This window comes from Solanum stenotomum, chromosome 2, assembly GCF_019186545.1.
Source record: "Solanum stenotomum isolate F172 chromosome 2, ASM1918654v1, whole genome shotgun sequence".
Lineage (NCBI taxonomy): Eukaryota > Viridiplantae > Streptophyta > Magnoliopsida > Solanales > Solanaceae > Solanum > Solanum stenotomum.
The window spans coordinates 17333156-17353582 of record NC_064283.1 but is presented as its reverse complement, the minus strand read 5'-3'; the positions used below and the strand labels follow the sequence as shown (position 1 = coordinate 17353582).

The following is a 20427-nucleotide window of genomic DNA, read 5'->3' as shown; positions in this document are numbered from 1 at the left end:
CCCCCCCCCCCAGCCCACCCCCCCACCCCCAAAAAAAAATTAAGTTTATTTTTAAAAAATATTTTTGACTTTAAAATTTCATTTTTTCACCCCTACCCTCGAGACCTCGACCCCCCCACCTCCAAAAAATGACGTGGCATGCCAAGTCAAACAAATAAGCCAATAGGATCATGACATGTGTCAAAAATGACAAGCCCGCCCCGTAAAGCCCATATGATATGTCACTTAAATCTGATTGGTCGAAGGAAATCCTGTTCCAATCACAACTCCTCTATTCTAAAACTATAAATAAGAGTCCTCATAATTCAGAATTGAAAACAGAAATTTTAAACAAGAAGCTAGAGAAAATCCGTGGTACAAACGCCATAAAATTCTCTATAAAGCTACAAGTTTAAGAATTCAAGCATTCAAGTTCAAGAACGATCAAGATCAAGACCATCAGATTCAAGAACAAGCTCGGAGCCCTTGAATTCAAGTAAAAGTCAAGATCAAGATAAAGTTCAAAGTTCAAAGTTCAAATCTATCGAAGATTCAAGAACAAGCTTTGAAGCCCTTGAATTCATATTTGAAAAGGCGAATTCAAAGGAATCATAGAGATTGTAACACTCGCACTTTGAAATAATAAATACGATTGTTGCTATAATTTTCCGTTCTTGATTATTGTTTTTCTCGACGCGAATTTTATTGTCTACAAATTCTGGCATGCCCAGTCTTGTGAGATCTCCTTTTAAGGGAATTTAGTACCCTTTATATAGGCACAAACTAGGGTTTAAGGTTGAGTAGCCTCCAAGAATCATAATTTGAGTTGAACACAAATTCGAATTGAACACATCTTGTAGAGTCCCACAAAATTTTCAATGTTTACAAATGCCCCCTGCTTCAAGGCTTGTCGGAGTGTAGACTTGATGAAACTCAAAGACGAGGCTTGAAGTACTCATTCTTCCACCTTTGCAGCTTCAAATTTTCAGATTTGATTTAAGAGAGAAGAGATAAAGGGCAGATTTGGTCCCACTGGGCGTGCCAATTTATTTGCAACAAATTTTAAACATATAGAAAATAAATAAACCACACAAATAAAAGCTGAAGAAACATAATTTTATTCATCAAGATAGCGGGTACAATTATGTTCCTCCGTTGATTCTCCTCTCCTAAGATTTATCAATGATTCGAGGGCCGTTAGTGGAGTATTTCTCGAATTAGGATGATTTAGATTTGACATCTATAAGAATATTCCATGTCTTTTATGGAATATATCAAGGTCTTGATCTCTTTATGGAATTTTTGAGATGCCTTTTAAGAGATTTTAGTACCCTTTATATAGGCATAAACTAGGGTTTAGGATTGAGTAGCCTCTAAGAATCCTAATTTGAGTTGAACACAATTAGTAGAGTCCCAACTCGAATTGAACACATCTTGTAGAGTCTCACAAAATTTCAATGTCTACACCTGCATTCCTAAAAAACGGAAATTAGTTTGGACAAAAAATCATGATAGTTTTCAAACTAACTCAATGTGAGTCATGCCTTGCTAGTCGATAATAGTTGAAGGTTACAAAAGAAGAAGAAGATAGGAAAAAGAAGATTAAAGATAACCATTCCACTTCATAAATAGTGCGTACATATTCTTATTTCATTTTTCATTCCTTTTGAATCGAAAACACAAACTGCTAGTGAAATTATGTCCATTCTCCCTTTCTTTTACTTTACAATCAAAATAAGAAATTTTAGAATTCACCTTTACCTTTCACTAAAGAAAAATGAGATTGAAATAAGAAAATTTAAATTTCACCATCATTTAAGAAGATTGAGATTGAACTGAAAGCCACTGGACTTGCATACTATATAATTATCTGTAAAGCTAGATTAAGTGGAATCACTACTATGACAGAGGGGTATCTTTTCAGCATTCCAGCATTATCCTTGACGTAAACAATTGGGGTAAAAGTAGTGTTTCAATTATCTTTTATAAAAAGGGAAAGGGTCAAATATGCCCCTAAACTATAAATAAATATCACGTGGTAATTAAAAGGGGATGTGACAATTCCATTTGTTATTTAAAGAAAGGAAAAATAAATTGGTTATTTCTAGCAAAGCAACTAACGTCTACAAGGGCATATATGGGCGAAAAGTTGGACGACGAGGGCACGGATGAGTCAAACTTCAAACGGGGTATATCTAGACATTTTCACATAGTTTAGGGGCATCTTTGACCTTTTTCCCTTTATAAAAAGATACTTGAAACAGAAAATTAAATAGACTTTGAAACATCAAATCACTTTTTGTTAATATTTTTTCAGTTATTTTTATATGCCCACTATTTTAAAAATAGATAAATGTCAAAAACACATTAAACTTATGTTATTTATTTGAGTTTATACCTAAACTATAGAAATTGTGAGTTTCACATCTAAAATGTCAATTATTAATTTGAGAAACACACCTCAGTAGTGTGTAATACACTCTCTCTTTTATTTACAAAAATCTTGCTACATGAATAAAATATTCCACCTTGACAAAACATAAATAAGCTATTATGTTTCGTTAAAAGTTAAAGATTAAAGTATTAGTATCCCAATAAAAAAAATCCCCCGTCCCCTTATAATTCTTTTTAAAAAAATTATAATTTTTTTTTAAAAAAAATTCAGACCTCCCCCAACTCCTTCCTAAAAAAAATAATTTGATATTATTTTTATTCTTTTAAAATAAAAACAAAATTCTACCCCACACCATCCGCTCCTAATTTATTTTTATTTCTTTTATATTTTTCTCATTGTGTTAGATATGTACATATATTTTTAGGAAAACATTTTTTTCTACTTGTATACCAAATATAACAGAATAAAAAAATTATTTAAAAAAAAAATCTTACGGCAAGTANTCAATTTTAAACTTTAAACTTTAAAGTTTAAACTTAAATTCAATTGAAACTTTAAAGTAACTTTAAAGTTTAAAGTTTTAAATTGAAGTTTTTTAATAATATAATTTTATTAATTAATAATATAATATTATATAATAATTAAAGTTAATAAAAAAATAAAAAAATTACTGGTACAAAATGATCCGGTAAGAACCGGTTCCGGTCCGGTCCAAACCGGTTCCAATCCGGTAAAAATATATTTTATATTTTATTTTATAATTATTTGTTTGGGGAATAGTAATAGTTTAATCTTTAACTTTAACTATAACTAATACCAATAATTTATTTAATTTTTGTCAAGGTCAAATGTTTTGTCCAAATAGAGGGTGATGTGACAATTTAAAAAAATAAATAAAAGAGAGTATATTACACATATCATGATGAGAGTGTAATAAAAGAGAGGTGTAGTTGTTAAACTAATAAGTGATAATTTAGATACGAAATTCACACTCTCAATAGTTTATGTATGAAACTCAAAAAAAATAAAATTAGGTATGTTTTTGACCCTTATCTCTTTAATTTTTGCTTATCGTTTTAAACACAAAAAATATTTTTTTTTCTATTTTACCCTAAATATTAATTTTTTATTGCTCAAATCATTTTTTCAAGACCTAAAATTATACATCAACTAGTACTAGTGTTGTAGTTTAATACTAATATTAATCATTGTTTCTTAAAGGACATTAAAATTAAAAGTGGATAAATAAAAATGAAGGGAGAAAATATTTTACTTGTCATGGGTGTGAAAAAATGTACAACTTGTTTTGTTATGAATAAAACTTTCATCAACCTCAAATCCAATCTTGAACACCTTTCATTAGGGGTGTACAAAATCGATCCAAATCGTAAATCAAGTCAAATTGAAAAAAGACTCGACTAGTGGTTTGGTTTGACTTGGTTTGGTATTGAAAAAAATCCGACTATATTTGGATTGGTTTGGTTTTAACTAAAAAAAATCAACCCGAGACCAAACTAACCCGACATTATATATGTCATTTTAAAATTTTATTTTATTCATAAAAATATTTACTTTGATATAGTTTTGAAATATTTCTTATACTATTTCATAGTTTTTATCTTTTAATATATTATTTCAAGTTTAAAACTTAGAATTCGGATTCAATAAAGATTATAGTTCATAGATGTTGATAATTATAATAAACTTAAATCAAAATCAAATTAATACTAATGCAAAAAGAAAATCAATTCAACACTAAGAATGACAATAATATTGAATATTATTCTTTAGTTTTACATTGGTTTAGACAATTAAAATACATAATCTAATTTTAATTTTCCTTAAATATTTAGTAATGTAACTAATACTTATTAAACTTATTTTAGCATGATTTAGTACTTTTAAATTAGGGATAAGGGTCTAAAAAATACCTCAACTTTGGTCGAATTTGCTGTCGCGATACTAAACTTTCATGAGGACCTATTACCTCCCTAGGCTATTTAATACCGTATTTTAAACATAAATATTTGCCCACGTGGACATAAAAAATAATGCAAAATTATAAATAGTAAGGTGTCCACGTGAGCACATATATATCTTTAAAATATACTATTAAATAGTTTAGGGGGTAAAAAATACGATATTAAATAGTCTAGAGAGGTAATAGGTTCTCATGAAAGTTTAGTATCGCAACAACAAATCCGACCAAAGTTGGAATATTTTTCAGACCCTTATCCCTTTAAATTATGATCCTTTTCATTATGTGTTTGCAATATTTATTTTATATGATGATTTCATTATTATCTTTTATTGAATATTTTAGTGTCATCAATACTCATCTCATATTTTGTGTTATTTTCTTAAAAACACCTTAGATAATTGTATTTTGGTTGGACTAAAGAAATATTTGGAGCACAAGTTAATTATATGTTTGTATGCAAATTTTATCGAAAAAAATCCAAAAATTAGAAAAAATCCGAGGTTTTTTAGTTTGGTTTGATTTATAAATTTAAAAATTCGACACAATAGTTTGGTTTGGTAGTTGAAAAATCCGAACCAACCCAAGGTTGAAAAACCCAAAAAAATTCGAATTTTATTAGTTTGGTTTGGTTTATAAATTAAAATTTTTTACACAAATGATTTGGTTTGATATTTGAAAAACCCAAACCAACCTGGTCATATACACCCCTACCTTCCACAACCAAGTGGTGCCAAATTGTTCATGAGATATATATTATGGCAAAAACTTGTTCAACATTGTCCAACTCAAATAAAAGAACCAAACAAATTTTCACATACTGCAACACTTTAGTTTTACACTGTAACCATATGGCAACTCTTTGTCTGTACACTATAATCTATCCATATATTCTCCACTGTAACTCAAGTAGTCCAGACATCTGTAACCTGGAACTCAATCAAAGTTATGTCCTCAATCTATCTATGGAACAGATCTTCTTGAAGTCTGATCAGTTCATAATCACTTCTCCGAAAAGCCCCGGACATAAATTTAGTGAAGGGTTGTAGTTTTATAGTCAATTGAGTATGATGGAAGCTCATTTGGTTTGATAACACAAGAGCAACTGGATCTTTGATACACTTCTGAGAACTGCTACTAGCATTTCTTGTTCACTGATGAAACATGTGATCATGAACAGAACAATCAACCAGCTAATCAGGAGAAAGTAATGGCAGCCAGTCCATGTGTCATCAGCATACCTTGGATGCCATTCACAGCAAACGCCAGACAGCCATGGATAACTTTTCTGATTCACTTGTGATCTCACCATCATAGTTCCTGAAGCACAAGGAAACAAAGTGTACATCAACAAGTAAACAATCAAAAGAAAAAAAAAGTATGTCACTGAGTAAAGCAGTTAAATACCATTACACAGGATAGGGAAACATCACAGAAACCATAGAGAAGCCATGGCGACTACCCCTCTCAACAACAGAACTCAAGAATATTGTCCTAACATGGTCTGGACCTATGTTGCTCGGACTCTCCAAGAATATTGTTGCACCCCTGTCGGATCCACAAAATTACACTACTTTTGGAGGATCTGACACATACCCGACGACATTCGACGACATTCTTGAAGATTCCAAGCAACATAGGTTTAGACACCATACCATACACAAACTCAAGAAAACACAATATCCAATATAGAGAGTCATTGGCTAAATGTAACATTATGAATTGTTTGCAAAAGTTGCAACCTATGTGGGGAATATATTGATTTGTAGTGTTTATATTATATGTGATATCTAACATGACAATAACATCATCAGGAAGTGGCAACAAGAAGGGAACCAAGAAACTAAAGTCAAAACTTAGGACATACTGTGCTCTTTGACAAATTGTGAGTCCACCGGGTGAACTATCAAACTCGCAGATGAAAGAGGAACTTCTGCATATTCAATCTTGATGGCAATCTTAATCACAGTTCTACTAAAAATCCCTCTTAAGCTTGTCACCGCAGCCAAAAGCACATTTCTGAAAATGAAGCACCGCTCTGTGTCTGGATAATGTCTTATTAACTGACAGTTCCTTAGAGAGCGGAAACAAAACAAAATAAAGTGTTTCTAGCTCTAGTTTCAGATGAGCTTCTCCCAATTATGCGTGGTAATAGAATAGGGCTAGAACAAAACAAGGGGCATTGTATGGAGGTTACCAAGAAGAGGTGCGAAGCAATTGAGATGCATAGAGAATAGATGGAAGGGTTCCAAACCTCGCCTAGCACTGCGCTTAAGCGGCGCTTGTGGTCACTCGTTCCTAGCTTGTTCGAAAGAGCTTCAGATTGGATTTAACACTACATACGATATTCCATTCCGGCCCTCACTAGCTCTCTCTTTAACCCATCAAGATATACAGATGGCAACAAGTGAGGGGTCTGAAAGCACCGCTCTGTGTCTGGGTAATATCTCACTTATACACAGTTTCTTAGAGAGCAGATGTCCAGTTGAGCACCCATAAGTATCTGTTCCAGCAAGTGATTTCTCCATAGTTCTCCTCAAATCAATCAAGCATATTTCACATTAGCTAGCAATTCCCTAACGTCAAAATATCAAATTTAGAAGAGGGCTTACAGGCTGAAACTGCAAAAAGCAGAACTCACAGAAACGGCAGAAATTGATGGTCATAAACTTCAGTGGGCTACTTTACCATTCTCAAAAAACTTCAGTGGGCTCAAACGGCAAGGAGATTAAAACTTGTCATCAGGAATGAAACCCCTCTGCAGCATTTCATCATGGAAACGAAAAGCCTCCTTCAAGTTATCCTGAGAGACATGTCCATTTATCAATGATGTATATGTGGATCTGTCAGGGTTAATACCCCTCTCAACCATTTTCCGATACAGCATGTTGGCTTCCTGCATTCTACCAAATTTACAGAAACCATCCAGTATGGTATTATAGCTAATAACATCAGGTGACAGACCTTGTTTTCCCATTTCATTAACCAAATCTAAGGCTTTATCCATATTCTCCTCTCTTATAAGCCCATCAAGAAGAGTATTATACGTAATTGAATCAGGAAATAGTCCTTGGGACTGCATCTTGTTCAGAAACTTAGCTGCCCTTGAAGCATCACCAGACCTGCAATATCCCTTGATAATAGAGTTGCAAGTCACAATAGTAGGTTTGATACCTAGGATTATCATATCATCCCACAGTCTTAATGCATCAGATACACAACCCTTATTACAAAAGCCATTTATGAGAATACTATAAGTAATATAATTAGGAGAAATATTTACAGAGATCATCTCATCCCTTAAACTGAAAGCTTTTTCCATATCACCAACCTTACAAAATCCATCAATCAAGATGTTATATGTCACAACATCAGGCTTGAGGTTTCTCAGTAGCATGGCTTCAAACAGGGTCTGTGCTTTGTCCATGTTACCACACTTGCAATATCCATTGATAAGCGTGGTAAAAGTGTAAAAATCAGGATTTACATCTCTTTCCAACATCTCATTGAAAAGCTCATCAGCTTCCTGAAGCATCTTTCCTTTGCATAATCCATTCAATATAGTATTGTAAGTCACCACATCCATAACTAAACTCTGCTCCAGCATCTCATCACGCATCTTCATAGCCTCCTTCATAGAACCATTTCTACAAAACCCACCAATGAGAATTGTGTAGACTACATTATCTGGTGTAAGACCCTTGCGTTTCATATGTTCATAGTATGCCAATGAGCGGTCGAGACGACCAGTTCTTGAAAACAACCCAATAAGTGAACTATAACTAACCAAATCAGGAATGATAGCTTGACACAACATTTCTTTGAAAACAGATTCTGCTTCCAGCACGTTACCGGCTCTACAGCACTCAGCAAGCAATGCATTATAACTAGTAGTATCAGGGGCCAGTCCACTCTCTTCCATCTCAACCAAAAGTTCCCTTGCTCTCCCGTATTGTCCATTCTTACACAAACCATTGAGAATAGAATTATAAGTTAAAAGACAAGGTCTTAACCCCGTAGCTTTCATAATGTTTATCACTTCATAGGCTTCTTCAAGAAGCCTTTCGTGACAATATGCATTTATCAAAGTATTGTAAGTTACCATATCCGGAAAAATTCCCTTCTTTTCCATTTCTCCAATAAACGGATTCACGCTTTCAATTTTCCCGTCTTTACACAAAGCATTCACCATTATATTGAGGGTATACACGTTTGGCTGAATGCTACTCCCTGTCATCTCACCATACACTTCCCATGCCAAGTCAGCCCAACCAATCTTCACAAGCCCTCCTAGAAGACCATTACACGCATTTATCGGAACACAAAGATTCCTCCTTTGCAACAACCTAAATACTTCTACAGCCTCCCTAATCTTCCTAGCTTGTACATAAGTCCTAATCAGCAAATCAAAAACATATGGATTCGACCCGCGTACCCCATAAGTTGACACCAAAGATTCCACAATCTCAATTCTTGAAACCCCACTTCTTCTAATCATCCTTAAGATAAAACCCTGTGCATCAGCTACCCTCTTAGACCTAATCAACACATGTACAGTAGCACTCAATGAACTCGTGCAATGTTTAAAATTAGGACAATTTACAGAAACCATGTTGATGAATTTCTGTGCTAAATGCAAATTATCACGACAATTACCAAGAACTTCAATAAAAGTAGACGGGTTTAAACCATGTAAAGAATTGGTTATTGGCTTACCTTGTTTTAGGTTCCACAAAATTTTCTGGACTACAAATGTGTCATCAGATGGTGGTTCAGAAATGGGCGATTTTGGGGAATTTTCTAAGTGGGTTGTGCTGACAAGTGAAGCACAAGTTGCTGCGCCTCTGATAGTGGATTTGGGAAGACATAGGCGTCGTGCTGCTGCCATGGGAAATTGGCGTTTTGGGACTGCCATTGAAGTCTGGCTCTTGGAACGTGCTAGTTTTTCCATTGCCTAGGAAAAATAGGGGAAAATGAAGGAAGGGTGAATGTTTCCATTGTCTTGTTTGATTTTTGCAAAATGATTAATTATAGGGGAATATAATTATTTACACTAAGTTATTTAAAATATGATTTATATATCAATATCATACTCTCTTTTTTTTTTTGGCGTAAGAATACTTATTTTTAATTAATAAGTAGCTTAAAAATAGGAATAAGGCACAAGTAACCCACCAAATGAAGACACACACCTAAATTGAGAAAATGACATAAATAGTACCTTAACTATAGTAGTAGGCCTAAAATGGTCAAATAATTATACACTTAACGAATTTAGTCCTTTAATTATTTAAAAACTTATCAGCTTTGGTCCCTTAACTATTCACTTACCGGTTTTAGTCTCTTAACTATAAACTTACCGATTTTTGTCCCTTAACTATAAACTTATCGATTTTAGTCCTTTAAGTATTCAAAAACTTATTAGGTTTGATATTTGTCCATTTTGTTTAATACAAATAGCTTATGTTTATATTGACGGAATTCATGCCTCGAGAAATTAAATCCTTTAGCAACTTTTTTTTGTTGTTTCTCTCTCTCCGCTAGTTTTTCTTCAAATTAACCTTATGCGAAGAACCTTAACCTCAACAATTTTACAAAAAAAAGTATAACCTCAACGATTTAAAATAAAATTCACGAGGAAAGAAAATATAAGTCATAACTTTATTCAACAGTGGATAAAATGAAGCATATTATTGGTACTAATGACTTGAATATGCTAAACTTTATTATAAAAAGAAAAAAATTATTACCCGTTAAATTCAAAATTTGTACTCCAACGACTTCCTTGAACGAAATTTATTTAATTTTTTAGAAATTGAAATTTATGAAATGGTAGATTTGCAATTTTTTTAATTTTTTATAAATAAATCAATTTTATTATTCTATTCATTTTATTTAAAGTAAAGAAATTTGAGTAGATTAAATAAAATCCGCACTGATTAGCATATTCAAGTGCGGATTCAAACAACAATTATATGCTTAATTTTAGTCTCCATTGAATAAAATTAAGACTTATATCTTCTTTTCTCATTAATTTTATTTGAATCGTTGACGTTATTGTTTATTTCGTAAGAGTAGTTTGAAGAAAAAAGGATGGGGATATAGAAACAACATAAAAAATGGGTTAAAGATTTAATTTCACGAAGATTTCGGTTAATCTAAACCAAAGTTATATGTATTAAAAAATGGACAAAGACCAAACCTGATAAGTTTTTGAATACTTAAAGGAATAAAATCGGTAAGTGTATAGTTAAGGGACTAAAGATGATAAGTATTTGAATAGTTAAAGGACTAAATCTGTTAAGTGTATAGTTAAGGGACCATTTTAGACATATTCATATAGTTAAGGGACTATTTATGTCATTTTCTCTCCACCTAAATTTAACTATGCTCTTATTCTTCATAAACTAATTTAAAATGGAATAAATACACTGACGTGGTATAGAGAGTGTGCACACTCTCTTGAATGCAAGTATTGAATGCACAAATTGGACACATGCCCTTTTTTAATTGATAACTTTATTATTAGTTAGTAACCATATTTATTGATATTAAAACATATATATTTAATTATTTTTATTTCTTTCTTTGTAAAGTATTTATTTTAATTTCTTTCTCAATTTAAACTTTTTTTAATTAATTTATTATCTTTTCACTTTTAATTATTTTTAAAAAATTATGTGTAGTTTAAAATAATAATTAAAATNCATACTCCTATAGTTAAGGGACTATTTATGTCATTTTCTCTCCACCTAAATTTAACTATGCTCCTATTCTTCATAAACTAATTTAAAATGGAATAAATACACTGACGTGATATAGAGAGTGTGCACATTCTCTTGAATGCAAGTATTGAATGCACAAATTGGACACATGCCATTTTTTAATTGATAACTTTATAATTAGTTAGTAACCATATTTATTGATATTAAAACATATATATTTAATTATTTTTATTTCTTTCTTTGTAAAGTATTTATTTTAATTTCTTTCTCAATTTAAAATTTTTTTAATTAATTTATTATCTTTTCACTTATAATAATTTTAAAAAAATTATGTGTAGTTTAAAATAATAATTAAAATGTGTCCTTTAATTTGAATATTTTTTTAATGTTTTATTTGATTATCTTCACTTCTTTTAATATTTTTTCGAAATTAACTTATTTTAAATACAAAACATTTGAAATTGAATTTGAAATCAAATCAAAACGAAAGACAAAGAAAATAAAAAGAGTAAATAAATTCAATAGAAAAATAAAAGAGAAAAAACAATGAATGAAGGTTAAATTTTTTTTTAAAAAAAATAACAACTAAAAAAAATTAAAAAAGAATAATAAAAAAATAAATATTTACACATGTGGTAGCCGCGTGTGTACAAATACAACTAACTTGGATCGTAGAAGGTGTCACGCCATCACAAAAGGTGCACAAAAATACAAAACAAATGAGTTCAAGGGGGGTAATAGGACCCTAGTTAAGTTTTGGTGTGTCGTTGGAATTTCGATCATAATCTAGCGGGGTACTTGTGTCTTATTCCTTAAAAATATGAAAAAGTTATTTGATTAGACATCATATTATCATCAATCATGAAATATTATTATAAGTGGAAGCTCCTAACATCAAAGTTGGATTTATCATTTTGCCTTTATCTTACACCTAAAATTAATTAAATATTAATATATATTTAATTAATTAAATATTAAGTAATAGTTATATTTAAATTCATGCATCAAACAAGATCATAATGCAATCATTTATTCATGTGCTAATTGTGGGTAATGAAGAGTCTAACAACCTTCAATTTTAATATGTAAGATAAGTGGGGGTAATGAAGAGTCTATCAAAGACTGTACTAAATGTGGGTAATGTAGAGTTTAATAACCTTCAATTTTAATTTGTAAGATAAGTGGGGGTAATGAAGAGTCTATCAAAGACACTCACACAACATTATTTATATTTCCTCTTTCATCCAAATTTGTGATTATCTTGCATTCTACATTAGGTTAGTCTACATCATTTGTAAAATTTTCATTACCAATTTGTAATTGTACGAATTCTTACTGATTCATTTATTTGTATTCTTTAAAATTTTATGCATATTCATCTTCTTCTTTTTTTGAGAAATATGTAAATAATCATAGTTACAAGATGGATATTCTCCAATATGAAGTTGTCAGTAAATTTTTATTTTTCATATCTCCACCTTTTTGAGTTTTTTTTTTTAAATATAACTTTGTAATTGATTACTATTTGTATTCTTCATTTCTTCTATTTTTAGGATATTAATATAATTAAGCTAATCTCAATTTACATTTATAATTAATTATTTTGAGGGTAAGAATGTTAAACCCCACAGAATATTTTCACAACTAGACCCGTAAAAGAGTAAAGTCTTTGATAAACAATTAAGTTATGTCTTCTTCATTGTTTGGTAATAATTTATCTTTTTAAAACAACACGTTTGCACTTTTTCCTTTTTATATACAATCTCAAATGTTTAGAAAATCATTGCACTTAACTATTACAGAGAGGTACAAATTAGCGCACAAGTAAAATAAAATAAAAAAATAATGTAAAGTAAAAATTAGTGCAAATGTTACATTGAATTTTATTGTATTAGAATTCATATTTAAGTTTTTATATACAGATTCTTTAATATATAGTTCAAGAAATATAGTGTATTTGTATTTTTAACATAGTCATGCTGTCTTTTCTGTTTATTTTTTTATGATTTTAGTTTATTTATACATATGAAACATTTTGTCTATAGCAAGCCGACTTCTAACAAAATGTAATTCAATCAATATGACAATTATATATTTTAATGTGATGTCTTTTATGGATGCCATGTCTTTATTTACTTTTCTTTCTTTTCCGTTTGAACTTGTAATTTTTTCTATAAATTTGATGTTACACCACCTAGACATTTTGTAATATTTTTCTTTATACATATCGTTTTTTATAGCCAATTTCTTTTTTGATTATTAAAACTTATGTTTAGTAATTAAAATAAATTAATTTCTCTAATATAATAAAGATTTATTTTCCATGAAGCATTAAAAATATCAAACCTCCAACATTTAACACAAGATTTTCATGCTATATTTTGTGAAGAGTTATATTCTTATGTCAGACTTACATACAAAAAGACTTAGCTTTGAATTTAGTAATGAATTTATGTACGCTCCACTATGATATATTTACTTATATAAATTAATTTTTCTAGTGTCAATGAGGGGACAAATGTGCAACGCACGTTCACAGGACTAGTACATTGCTTTAAAATGAATACAATTTGGGATGGAATAGACGGAGTTAACAGTAAAGGTGGACAATTCGCTCATTTATGGGCAAAGTGTCCGTTTTGATCTATGTTTTAAGAGAAGGTCTTTTTTGGCATTTGGTGCCCAGAAAGAGTCCATTTTGAGGCCGAATTCATTGATAACATATCTACTAATCTCATTTATACTTTCAAATAATTATTTATTATCCTAGGACCGGGCGCTAAGTATTTTATTTCTTCTGGCCGGTGGTGTGATCAATGTCATTGAACTTCGGTACTCTAAAATAGTAGCCCGAATTCGCATACCCCTTTAACACGCAAGTACGCTTTAGCTTCTAATTAAGCTTCAAAAAAACCCATTATACTCAAGTATTAGAATGAGTCTTATTAGGCTTTTTCGGGGACAGGCTCCCCAACCCCCGTGAGTTACGTTCTTCCCTACCTTGAACTAGAACTCAAAAAATCAGAACACATAACATTTGGAGTAAAATTAGAACACGTTCATGATTCAATTTTCTCTCCTCCTTCTCCTTCACACGATCTTCTTCAGTAAATCCATCTAACAGAATGGAAAATGGAGCACAATAAATCATATTGTTGAGGTTTGCAACTGATTCAACCATTATTATTTCATGTATCTGATTTTTAATAAGTGGGTGATCTATTTACTTATTTGGTCATTAAGTTTACCTTATTGTACATTTTTAGTTAGAATAAAGTGTCATTCACGACATTTTAGCTTCAAAAGATAAATTTTCATGATTTACCGGTGCTTGGATTGAAATGACGTAAAAAGGCGTGCCAAAAGAAGTTGGAAATAAGCAAATAATTTGTTTCCAAAAATTGATGCTAATGCGGAGGAAGTGATGTGGTCACATGCCCACATATGACACCACATCAACATTTCAGAGACCACAACTCAATCGAAGCAGAATGGTTGCTGAAAAAGCCAATTATGCAATTCCTTACTTGGGCAAACTTATCTCTTTCTTGTCCATCTTGTCGGACATAGACATTAAACCTTAGAATTATGTTTAGTATTCGAGGGTTACATCCCCAGTTTGACTGTTTAGAGATTTGGTATGATGACTTTCAGTTCTAGGGGTTGTTTTTCCGCATTAAACTAATTTTAGATTATTGGGTTGAGTTTATGGGAACTCAATCCTTTAGTTGACTAAACTATTTTCATTGCTTTTGTCTGATTCTCTTTGTTTACATCCATACTTTATTCAAACAAGGCGAAATGTTGTGGTGACTAAAAAAATAATCAATAATTCAATTTTAAATTTAAAAAGAATTTTAAGAAAAAATGAGTTTAAGAGTCACCACCTAATTTTAGGAAAAACTAGGAAACCAATTAATTAGTTAACTTTAAAAAAATATCTACGAAACCAATAGATCCTAGGTAAGGGTTCAAGTTATTGTGAAGGAAAGGTGTTAGTCATCCTTCGAAATCCACAACTGTGGGTCCCGACTGAATTCGTTTTTTTCAGATTGAGGAGGAGATAAAAACAATATACAAGTTTAATAAACATGCGATATATACAAACAATAAAGTTAAAAATAATACGAGAAACGACCTAATGTTTGCCTATCGCTAACAATATATACACAATAAAAAAAGTCGAACTTCATTCTTATAGCTTCTTTGGGAAGCGACTCCGGAGTACCTGCAAATGCACTTAGTAAAAGTGTTAGTAATGAATAAATATTAACTTAAAATAAATAAAAGAATAATAACTAAAAAAAATAGAACCCGTTTTATTCATGGAAGGCCTTAGAAATCAACGATAATTTCTTAATCGGCCAATTTTAACATATAAAATATATGAACTTAAACAAATTTTCCGTCTGTAATAATGGGGAAACCTCGAAAATCGATGGAGAGATGTTTTCATTGGTCAATTTTAACAAACAAAATATATGAACTTAAACTAAATTTTCGTCTTTAAAAATAGGGAGACCTCTAAAACCGATGGAGAGATTTTTTTCATTGGCAAAGTATAGCACTTACAAATGTGTAAAAAGATGTGTAGCAAAAAATATGTAGATAACGAGATATGTGAGTTATTATGATGATGTTGGTACGAAAAATAAAAGAAAATGCTTGTAAGTATAAAGAATGTACACAATGTAAATATTATTAATAAAGTATAAATGCAATAAATGATAGGGAAAAAGGTCTGAAAAATACTTTAATTTTGGCCGAAATTGTTGTTACGATACCAAACTTTGGAAAGGACCTTTTACCCCCCTTACTATTTAATAGTGTATTTTAAAGGTATATATGTGCCTATGTGGACATCATAAATATTGCATCATTTTAAATAGTAATGTGTCCACGTGGGCACATTCTCAAAATGCATACCTTTAAAGTTTTTATTCATTAAATAGTTCAAAATACATTATTTGTAATTTTAAATAATTTATCAATAGTTATTCTTATTTTTCAAAATATTAGGATTTTTCAGTTTATTTTGAATTTTAGTNAGGGGGTAAAAAGTCCTCCATAAAGTTTGGTATCGTAACAACAATTCTGCCAAAGTTAAAGTATTTTTCAGACCCTTTTCCCTATGCACAAGTGTAAAGATAATGTATGAAAAAGTAGAAACAATATATAAAATGTAAGAAACTTTTTTGTCAATAAAGTGTATCCCTCTTTAATGAAATATTTCCCCCTCTTATGTATACAAAATATGTAATATATATATAATATAAATATTTAAATGGTGTAAAATAAAATAAGTTTTTTAAAGTGTTAGAAAGATGTAAGCAAAATGTATAGAAAATATATGAAGAAATGTATGCAAGAATGTGAAAAGAAATAGACAAATATATATATATAACGTAAAAAGTAAATAAATAAATATAAGGACAATCTATATATTAATAAATATAAAACCAATGTATGAATGAATGTAAAAAACAATACATAAATAAAAAAAACATGTTTTATATAAACAAAAGTAAAGGCAATGTATAAATGTATATAAAAACAAATGCATGATAAATATAAAGTCAATGTATTATTATATAAAGACAAATGTATGAATAATGTAAAAAAATGTATGAATAAATATGTAAAGAGTAAAATGAGGCTAGTCTTTCTATGAAAAGAAAACATATGAAAGTATAGAGAGAAGAAATGAAATGTATGTGAGGTAGTGTGTAAGTGTGTGTTAAAAATGAGAGATCCCTCCTCCTTTTTATAGCTAGCGTTTGGCCATAGATTTTCAAATATTCTTGGCAAATATTATTTGGGTAAAAATTTAGGTGAAATTTCACCATGTGTTTGACAATAGTATTTGAGAAATATATTTTACTTTTTCAGAAAAATATTATTTATACTCATAAGTTTAAAAACTATCAAAACTAATCATAAATTTGGATTACAAGTCAATTAGATCTTCGTTGCAACAAATAACAAGTAGTGTCCATGACACTAGAGCAATGTGGTAGTTTGGAGAGAGTGCAACAAGCATCATTCCATACATCGTGAAGTAGCGACAAAGCACATGACTTTGCTACCATGACCCGATTGTTCATCATTTTCATCAATAACCATATCATCACTGTCATATTCACTGAATATTTCATCACTACTTTGGTGTTCACGTAAAAAATTATGTAATACAATATAAACATTACTATGGAGGGTATTTTTGTAAAAGATAAAAATTTGGTGTAAAATTTCAATTTTCAAAAGATCCCAAATAATGAGATTTGGCCCAAATACTAGAAAAAACTAGTATTTGGGAATTTGAGATATTTGCCAAAAATGCCAAATAATGACAAGTTGTATGGACAAACACTATTTGCCAAATTTTCCCCTAAATATTATTTGGAAAATTTATGGCCAAACGGGCCCATAATACTATACAACTCACTCATTTGCCCAAAAACTAATAAACTCCTTCTCTTTGTACCCTACTCCCCTTAACACATATTTTAATCTTTAGGTTTTTAGGCAAATGAATTCACAATCTTTTAACCAAAATATAAAGACTTTTTGATCGTAAGATAAAACCCACAACCTGTCACCTCAATTGTCAACTTTAAAAGGTGACAAGATCTTGATTTGATTGAATTTTGCTCCTTTAAACAATTTTGCACCACACATCGAATAAAAATTCACCCCACCACTTTTTGTGGTTAAATAATACTTATATAGAAAATAAATTAAATTTATATAATATAATGGGCTCAAATCGTGGGCTCAAGATCGTGGCCCAAAGTTATTGGTTAACAAAATATCTGTGTATTAATATATATTCATAGATTGTGTTTAAAGTACTAAAATAAATATTTACAAAATATAATTAATGTCATGTAAAAATTTTTAAGAAACAATTATGATTTAATCAGATAGAGACAATATTCCCAACATATTCAACCAACTGTGATAAAAATAATATAATCAAAATTAACTAAAATTCAAAATAAACTGAAAAATCCTAATATTTTGAAAAATAAGAATAACTATTGATAAATTTTTTTAAAATTACAAATAATGTATTTTGAACTATTTAATGAATAAAAACTTTAAAGGTATGCATTTTGAGAATGTTAGGCCAAAATTGGATTTCAACACTCTTAATTACATGGTGTTAATTGGTTTCAGGTTAGTCATTGGATACTTCACAAGGTAGTTTAGTATGAGTGTAACTCATGACGGTCGGGGTTGTGACATCTTAGGAGCTCATTTTTCTGTGGGAATTGACCTGTTGTTGCTGGAAGTCGTTGGGGATTGTTGTGGGGTGACTATAGGCTCTAGTATTGCATGTTTGACCTGTAAGCATCTTCCCTCACCTCTCCTCTTTAAGGTTTAATGGTGAATTTTTTCCTCCCTCTTACATGACCTATTCTAGCTAGTTGTGAGGCTCAGATTGTGTCCGTTTTCGGGGTAAAAGTCCTTTGAGCTGAAAGAGACCATTTGATGGAGTCAATTTCAGAATTCCTGGCATAGGTTTTGATTTTGGGCCCTCTTCAATTATATCAATTTTTATGTCTAAACATTTGTAATGACGTCGTGATCAATATTATGATAGCGTGAAAGTAATCGGAGGNCCTTAAAAATAATTGTCGACCCATTCTTACGGTTTGAACATATGGTCCATAAGTCCTTCTACGGACCATTCTGGTCAATCGTAGAAATGGATTAAGGACCCTTAATTTGGCCAAATTTTGACGGACACAATCTACGATTCGTAAGTCCTCTTACGGACCGTAGATACCAACCGTATAACCCAAACTTAAGCTTTAAAATTTCACTAAGTCTGGGAGTCACCTACAAGACCTATCTACAACTCGTACGTGGGATAATAGGCCGTCCTGGTGAGTCGTACAAAGGGTACTGGGATTTATTTTAAAACAATTAGTTTCCATATTCCTATGGTTTCCACCTACGACCTGTAGAAGCTTCTACGGTCCGTAGATGGGAACCGTAGACACAACATGCAACCCAAAAATTCATTTGTTCCCTTTGCTAAATTATGAGGTGTTACAATAACCCAACCATCCCCTATAAGATTAATGGATGCATACAATAAACAAGAAATTATACTAGTGATAGGCGATGTATATGAATGTATGTTGTGTAACCAAAATCAGTAGTGCCACTGAGGTGAAAACCATGAGACCCAGTAAATAGGGCACTAATACTAGGGTAAAAATCCAAATGTCAGTGGTAAGCCCAGACCTCGAACCGTGGCTGATAGTAGTGCACCCGGACCTAAAAACCGCAGCTAATGAACTAGTGAGAACAACCATGAAGTTAATTTACCCCAAAGATCCAGTAAACCTGAGACATATGTAGTCATTTAGTATTAAAAGGATCGATGGTAATTTTGATCAATCAAGTAAAAAGAGACCACATTCTTGATTCCTCTTTTATCTCAAAAATTAGTTACTAAATTGATTCAGGTGGTACGACTTCCGTTAAAACTAGTTTAGAATAGTAAAAAGTGTGAAACCGGTCTTTCTCATAAAATAGTCATGAAAATCCAATGCATGAATTGAGATCAAATCACAAAACATGTGAGAAAATGAGTGGCGATGCAATGCATATCATCATCAGCGCCCAACATTCAAACCAGAGCAACAAACAACTAGAAATATAATACCAATATATACTACCACACTGCTATGACATAAAAAACTAACATAGAGTCCAGCTGGTCCTCGACCAAGGACTAGGGCCCAATGATATGCCAACATACTCGACAATAACAACATAATAGACTCACTAATACTCAATAAACAAAGGAATCAATCATGAGTTTAACAATCAGAAGAGGAAAAACTCAAAGATTAACATCTTACCCCCGAATACACTACTCAAGCGACAACGTACTGAGTATAGATAATGCTAACTTATGGCTATGTAAACAACTAAGAGTTTAAGCCCTAACAGAGGGTACCAAACCGAAGCAATCCCTATATAGGCCAACAAATAGTTAAAGGGGAAACGAAAACACATTCTAAAGCATATAAGTCACAAACTAAACTAAGGATCGAAGCATCAATCCTAAGAAAGATAAGTGCACCACTATGTTACGAGCAAGGGTTGCTAGACCTAAGCTACGAGTCCTGCCATCCAAGACTAGCCAAAAGCTTCTACAGAAATCAATAGAAAAGGAAGTAAGGGATGGACTACTAAACCCTAGCAACTATAATCTTAATTCATGTGCAATTCATACTACCCATTGTCTAATAGACCACAATCAAGAAAAGTATATTGTCGCCTACCTCGAAGTCGATCATATGCGCGCCAAATCTGCCACATTGGATCCC

The 20427-nt window shown here is 31.2% G+C and overlaps 1 protein-coding gene across 1 annotated transcript; it reads right to left on the bottom strand.

Moving 5' to 3' along the window:
- Window positions 1-7056: 7056 nt before the first annotated feature.
- On the bottom strand, window positions 7057-9361 carry LOC125856523 (pentatricopeptide repeat-containing protein At5g01110-like). The gene has a single exon (XM_049536086.1). The coding sequence runs from the start codon at window positions 9301-9303 to the stop codon at window positions 7081-7083; it is 2223 nt and encodes a 740-aa protein (XP_049392043.1). The 5' UTR covers window positions 9304-9361; the 3' UTR covers window positions 7057-7080.
- Between the last annotated feature and the right edge of the window lie 11066 nt (window positions 9362-20427).